We start from the raw sequence: 7612 nt of genomic DNA on the forward strand, positions 1-7612 counted from the left end.
GCAATCGTAAGGGAAAAAGAATTAATAATTAAAGTTAATTTTAAGACCAAAATGATTCAAACAAAGTACCCTCTCCTTCCCAGCTAGTTTTAGACTTTCTAAGATGAATTACGAAGAGCGATTAGAAGCCTAACTTAATCGCCCTGCATTTACCCTGTGTCGCTACAGATGTGATTAAAGATCCAAATTTATTTGCACGCAAGCACACCCTACCAAATGTATGTGCATGCAACCCAATTACTAAGCACGCATATATCATTGCAACATGATCGAGGACGCGGGTAGATGCGAGCAGTATTTTTGACAGTTTATGGCTCAAAGCACCACCCTCACAACTCTTATATCCTTGATAAATTTTGAATGCTTAAACGAACTACATTTTGTGACTGATGGAGCAACATATAAACGCATGCTTTCAGATATATTTCACCTTGGTTTATTTAATTATAACATCCACGATTACTCCCTCCTTCCATAGACACAAGCGATTCTAGAGTTCAAAATTTGTCCATAAATGTAATGTATTTCGAGTATATTAGGAGACCATGTTCACTCACCGTACAAACTCACCCCCTTACTGGAAATTTAACCTGTCATTTAATCTTAGTAGTCCACATATATTACAACCATCCGTTTAATCATGTGACTTGTGCCAATCATGTTCTGCCCACCAGGCTCTAATGAGGGATACATGCATCTTTTTCTAGCCGGTTTAAACCATCCTAAAAAACCTCATAATCCTTATATTTATTTATAGATGGAGGGAGTATCCGTGTATCATTTGAGATCATTTCCCGTAGGAAAAAGGAAGATTTTTTATATTCTGAAATGAAGACAGCCACACAAATAAAATTCAACACGACTGCCTGTAGCCTGTAGGGATGAAGCCAGGATTTAGACATAGGGCCTGTTTGTTTCCGCGGCATGCGGAATCGCCGCGCAGCGAATCGGCGGCCTCCAGAATCATGATTGCGACCGCGTTTTCTGATTTTTGATTTTACGTGCAAAGGAGGCCGGCCAACTGAAGCAGCGGCGGAGGAAATCGAAGTAAGCGCGGACCGTTTGGCGCGATTAATTTCGATTCTCGATTTTTCTCACCCAAAAGCCGATTATAATCGTATCCAAACAGGCCCATAAGAGGCCAATCCGACAACCACCATACATGAAGATATATATACAGATGTACTTATTATGACTTCACTAGAGTATAGATAAAAAGAAAATCAACAAACGCCATGCAATACAAAAGAAAGCTAATTGCCTACTAATTAGCGCCAATAGCATATGTGTTTGCAAACACAAAAGAATTACATCTCTATTAACTTGAATTTAATTATCTGTATAGGACCAGCTAAATCGATCAAAAGATTTGATGGTTTCATCAGAACTAACTTGTCTAAATTTAACCAGGTTTTTTAGCAAAAGGTACCATCTACAACATAATATTATTGGTTTAGTTCAATTGACCATGAAATATGTGTTGGTAGTGTATTTATTTGGTATTGGAGAAATTAACAGATTTTCTATAAATTTGGTAAAAGTTAGAGACGTTTAGCTATAGGATAAAACCAAAGTGACCGTTAATTTGGAAGGGAGTACCATGTAACTTCGCGGAAAAAGAAAAAAAAATACTTTTATATTTTGACATGAAGAGAGCTAGCCAGAAATGAAAAAGTTCAACACGTACAACTTCCTGTCTGCCTATATATACCTCTCCTGCGCTCCAATCCTCCAACACAGTCGCCACTTACGACGCATCAATCATGGCAAGAACACCCATACTCGCCTTGCACCTTCTCGTAGCCCTTTGCATCCTCTCCAGCGCGAGAACATCCTCGTCAGCTTCCAGCGATGTCGATGGATTCATCGGCTGCCTCTCCGCGGGCATTCCGCTTTCCCTCATCCACACCCCAGCAGCCAACTCCTATTCCTCGCTCCTGATGTCCTCCGTCCGGAACCTCCGCTACGTCTTGCCGGGCACCACGAGGCCGCTCCTGATCGTTGCGGCCACCGAGCCCGCCCATGTGCAGGCCACCGTAGTCTGCGGCCGCCGCCACAGCGTCCGCATCCGCACGCGCAGCGGCGGGCACGACTACGAGGGCCTCTCCTACGCCTCCGTCGACCCCGACCAGCACTTCGCCGTGCTCGACCTCGCCGAGCTCCGCGCGATCAGCATCGACGCCTCAAGATCCGAGGCTTGGGTCGGGTCAGGCGCCACGCTCGGCGAGCTCTACTACGCCGCCGCCGCCGCCAACCAAACGTTCGGGTTCCCCGCGGGCAACTGCCCCACCGTCGGCGTCGGCGGCCACCTGAGCGGCGGCGGGTTCGGCGCGCTGTCGCGCAAGTACGGCCTTTCCGCCGACAACGTCATCGACGCGGTCGTGGTGGACGCCGAGGGGAGGCTGCTGAACCGAAGCACCATGGGGAAGGACCTCTTCTGGGCCATCCGCGGCGGCGGCGGCGAGAGCTTCGGCGTCGTCCTGTCCTGGAAGGTGCGGCTGGTGGCCGTGCCGGAGACCGTCACCGTGTTCAGCATCCGCCGTCTGAGGAACGAGTCCGCCGTCGACCTCATCACCAAGTGGCAAGCGATCGCGCCGGCCCTCCCCAGGGACCTGTACCTCCGCGTGCTGGTGCAGAACCAGCAGGCGAACTTCGTCGCCCTGTTCCTCGGCCGGTGCGGCGGCCTCGTCGACACCATGCGCGGCCACTTCCCGGACCTCGGGATGACGGAGCGGGACTGCCAGGAGATGAGCTGGGTCAAGTCCACGGTCTTCTTCTTCTACAACACCGCCGACCGGCCGACCGAGGTGCTCCTGGACCGGCGCAGCGCCAACTACTACCTCAAGGTGAAGTCCGACCACGTGGCGGAGCCCATCCCCAGGCAGGCGCTGGAGGGCATCTGGACCAAGTGGCTCGAGCAGCCCGAGGCGGCGCTGATCATGCTCGACCCCTACGGCGGGCGGATGGGCAGCATCCCGCCGTCGGCGACGCCGTTCCCGCACCGGCACTACCTCTACCAGTTCCAGTTCTTCTCTTTCTGGTTCGAGAACGGGACGGCGGCGCTGGAGCGGCGGCTCAGCTGGGTGAGGGGGGTGTACGAGGACCTGACGCCGTTCGTGTCCAAGAACCCCAGGGCTGTGTACGTGAACTACAGGGACCTGGACCTCGGGACGAACGAGCTGGAGGGCAACGTGACCAGCTACGCCAAGGCTAGGGTTTGGGGGGAGAAGTACTTCAAAGGTAACTTCAAGAGGTTGGCGGCGGTGAAGAGCATGGTGGATCCTGACGATTTCTTCCGGAACGAGCAGAGCATCCCTCCTCTTCCTGCTGCCAAAGGGTAGAGAGCTCCATGCGTTTGATCGACCATCCGTGCCAATTAAGGAAAAATAATTAATTCGTCTCTCTCTCTCTCTCTCTGTGTATGTATCGTTTTCCCATTTATTATTTCGTGTGGATTGGAATAAAAATTTGTCTATGTGATGAAGTAACGTGTACTTAATTAAATTGTTCACTTGATCTCTTTGAAAATACTATTGTCTATTTGCCCAATCGTTTAGCTCTGCGTGAAACAAAAGTCTGGAAAAAAGGCGTACATCATTGCTTCCAGATGCGTTGAATGGTGTGCAACGTCGACGGGAACCTTGGGTACGTTGGCGCGCTGCTAACGTGCTTGGAGAGTCCCGTTCGTTTCCGTGTCGTTGTGTGAGACGATAGCTTAGCATGTAGTAGCTAGGTCACTGCATGCAGATAAAAGTTAAATTTTCTGCCATGGTCATCTAGCTAGAACCATGCAATTGCAATGCGATTGAGAGGTCAGCATGCAGACATGCATGCACGACGCGTCAAATAAAACAAAAGACAAGAGATACGGTAGAGGCTAGCTAGCTTAGCTAGCCTGGTTCGATTCGGCATCGTGGACTAAGCGCAATTCCAACATAAGATAACATAAGATACTAGCCTGGTTCGATTCGGCATCGTGGACTAAGCGCAATTCCAATATAAGATAACATAAGATATTAGTTTCTATACTTGCCATGGTCTTCAAAATAAATTGTTATCCAATTATATCTCTTCTCTCTTTTCTCCCCTATCGTCACTTTTTTTATCTTGGTTTTCGCATAGATATGGTTTCTTCATATTTTTTCTTCTCTTCTCGTTAACTCTTCTGTCACCTCAGCTTTTTTTTGCATGGCAACGTATTTAATACTATAGAAACCAGTTGAGTTGGAGGGTTAGGACTGCCCTAACAATTTCATTGTGTAGAGACCAGATAGAGTAGTCTAATCTCATCGTGGAATAACAATAATAATCGTCTCTTCAATCTCTCTGATCGTCACATCACCAACCGTCCTTGTCGCTGATCAGATCAAAGACGTGGCACACCAACCGTCCCTCCATCACCGACAACCGGTCTCTGTGATCCTCCAGGTTCTTCACCGGGCATAGCAACCTGATGGCAACACTGGCTCAGGTAGAAGAAGAGATCAAGCGGGAGATCATGCTACGCAAGAGAGCTCTTGGAGAGTGGGTGGAGGCTGTTTCTTTCCATGATTAGTAAGTACCTTTGTTATGTTGAGTTCTTTGAGTTTCCTAGTTTATATATTTATGTAATCAAAACTTTTGCTTGCTTACTCTCTTAAATGATATAGCAGTGCTCCTGCTGTTTTCCTCACACAAAAAAATCAGCATGCGCGCCATGTTCGTCCGCTGGAAAGAATTGGTGAAAGGTAGAGCTACTGTCAAGTTGCTCCAAAGAAAGAAAAAGAAAAAGAAATTGTCAACGTAGAGTTCTTCAAACTTGCACGCGTATATTAAATGCAAAAAAATTAAATTGGAAGAACTGTATGGCGTCACTAGGCCGGGGGAAATAAAAAAATGTAAATAAACGTCCATCCATAATCCGGCGGCAACGAACTATAGTCACATTAGTCATCATATACACTATTGCATTACATATTTTCAACAAGAAAAAATCGTTGCATTGCATAGAGAGAGTATACAATACAATATGGTTAGTAGTTCCCAACAAGGACACGAAGAAGAACGACGAGATCAAGAAGAGACACATAAAGTCCAAGGCCAACCACCGCCAAGAAGCGCCATGCCTGCCGATTGCTAATCAAATCCCCAGAGCCACGCTTGGCATGTCATCAGCCAGCCAGTGGGGGGAAGGTGCTTTGTTTATTTATCTCTGCACGTCTCACTTAGCTTGCCGCTGCGATCACGTACGTCGCCGACGACCTTCACCAACTAATCGCTCGCTAGTCAATCATGGAGATGATTCTCGGTTTCGTATTCGGCAGGTCGTTGACCAATCAGCTCGATCGACTAATATCGTATACGTCTCCTCTGACTTGCCCTTTTGGGGACCGTTTTGACCCTGCACGTGCAGAGACATGACATTTGCAGGAACTAACCGGGATGGATCGTAACCGTCGTCTTCGGTCTTCCACGTCAGCTGGAGGATATAGACGCTGCTGTGATCCGGTCAAGTCGTGGTACAGTACTCGCCTTCCTCTCAAAAAGGGAAAAAGTTGTGGTACAGTACCCACTGCCTGGCTGCGCGCGGGGCCCTCTCGCTCGTCGAAAACGACCCCTTCGCGCCGGCTGCACCGTACCGGTTTGGACGTAGCACGTAACGATCTCGACACGTGGCCGGCTCCCTGGACGGATAAGTCTACACGCGCATGTGCCACGCCGTCGCTGTTGGCGTTGCACGCTAGTTTCTGCACTCGCATATATACAGGTCGGCTCCGGCGGCCTCCTCACGCCGGGGGCGCCGCCGCCCGACCACGACGGCTAGCTCTAGTGACTGCATGCTAGGTAGGAGGTGCTGCAGAGCTCACAGCCGTTGGGGTCGAGGCCGGCCGGGCGACATGTTTAAGAAAAGGTACGATAATCTTAAATAGTATTGGTGCATGTTTAAGGAAAGAGATGTAATTCTTCTCTCCTTTAATTTTCATAATTCTACCAACTCATATACTAAAATGAATTGAGACATGACTTCATTAAGCAAGAACAAACTAAATTTCAGTAAAATACCCTCACATGAGCAAGAAACACAATTCATGACAAGGTATTTGCAGTTCTCGATCTCACATGGAATATCATCGCATTTAAGTAGCACACTCATATCAATTGTAACCTAATAATTCCAATTTACATGATATAAGATGATTAGATGTCTTTCCCAAAATCACAGCGAACCACAGCGAGGAGTGGAATTGGTGGTGAGGAGGAGCGGAATCGGCGAGAGGAGGAATGGAAACGGCGAGCAACGATACTGGCGGCGTAACAAAAATCACTGCAGCAGGTCAGTGCTGAGAGTAAAAATTCACCCAGAATACCACAGACGTGTCTCAAATAAACGCGCCTATAATATGCGACTCATTAGAGATACGCATTGAACAAACGGATCTGTGCGCATCTGCGATGCTGTCCCGGATATATTTTTCTTAGACATGTCTATGATAAGTAACGAATAGCTGACGTGTATTAGTGCCGACGTCCCTAGTTCTACTTTAGAGGTATCTTTTGTTGCACGATGTGATACGGCATCTCTTTCTTCAATTTTGCTGCTATGAGAAGATTTTGTCAACGGGACGTCCATATTATCTGGCATGCAGTGGCGGAGGCAGGTTTTAGGCTTAGGAGGGCTCCCTCCTTTTTCTTCCTCCCATCTTCTCTTCTTCTTTCTCTTTTCTTCTTCTTTTCCCCTCTCTCCTCCTTCTCCTTCCCCTTTGCCGCCAATGGAGTTGTTGGATAGTAGGGGGCTCCAGCCCCCTGCACCCCCTGGATCCACCCCTGCTGGCGTGCATGCGTATAGAAAAATACGTTATTCGAAGAATAATATCGTAGCGGCCGGCCTCAATGCACCTGATGTGATCATGTATATTGCACTGCACTATATATATATATTATATTGTGTATATAGTATATATTGCATTGCACACATGAAGTCTAGCAGGACCAACCACCACCAAGAACCGCCATGCCTCCAATTAATCAAAATCATCCGCAGATCCACACTTGGCGGTCATCAGGGGGAGGAAAGGTACGGTGCATTGTTTATTTATTCCTGCGCATCTCCCTGGTCGCTAGTCAATCACGGGGGGTTTCTTATTCAGCACGCACGACACCCTGATGATGATTACGAAGACGGTGATGACACGTGCAGCTGACCATCACGTCGGTCGAGTGCGCGCACGTTACCGTCGTCTTCCACGTCCGCTGGAGGATACGCCGATGATCTGGTCAGCTCGATCGTTTTACTTGCCTAGCTACCTCTCTCTCTCAAAAAAAGAAAAAAACTCGTGGAACCTGGCTGCGCCCGCGGCCTCTCGCCGAACTACTCGATCTCTTCGCGCCGGCTGGATGTAGCAGCACGTAACAATCTCGACACGTGGCCGGCTCTCTGGACGGATAAGTCTACACGCGCATGCGCCAACGCCGTCGCGTTCAGTTCGTCGGCGTTGCACCAGCTGCATGCTAGATTCTGCACTCGCAATACACGACGGCTCCGGCGGCGGCCCTCCTCGCGCCGGGATCGACGCGACGACGAGCAGCGGGGGCCCGCCGCTCCACCACCTACCCCGCCATGCCTCTCTCGTCA

At 48.9% G+C, this 7612-nt stretch overlaps 1 protein-coding gene across 1 annotated transcript; it reads left to right on the plus strand.

Annotated features, from left to right (window-relative positions):
• The first annotated feature begins 1718 nt into the window (after positions 1–1718).
• Positions 1719–3528, plus strand: LOC112897026 (berberine bridge enzyme-like 18). The gene has a single exon (XM_025965190.1). The coding sequence runs from the start codon at positions 1764–1766 to the stop codon at positions 3339–3341; it is 1578 nt and encodes a 525-aa protein (XP_025820975.1). The 5' UTR covers positions 1719–1763; the 3' UTR covers positions 3342–3528.
• Positions 3529–7612: the final 4084 nt, after the last annotated feature.

Source organism: Panicum hallii, chromosome 6, assembly GCF_002211085.1.
Source record: "Panicum hallii strain FIL2 chromosome 6, PHallii_v3.1, whole genome shotgun sequence".
In the NCBI taxonomy this organism is placed as follows: Eukaryota; Viridiplantae; Streptophyta; class Magnoliopsida; order Poales; family Poaceae; genus Panicum; species Panicum hallii.

Bases quoted from the DNA above. Each gene is read 5' to 3' on its own strand.
- LOC112897026 (XM_025965190.1), top strand. From the start codon at position 1,764: ATGGCAAGAACACCCATACTCGCCTTGCACCTTCTCGTAGCCCTTTGC.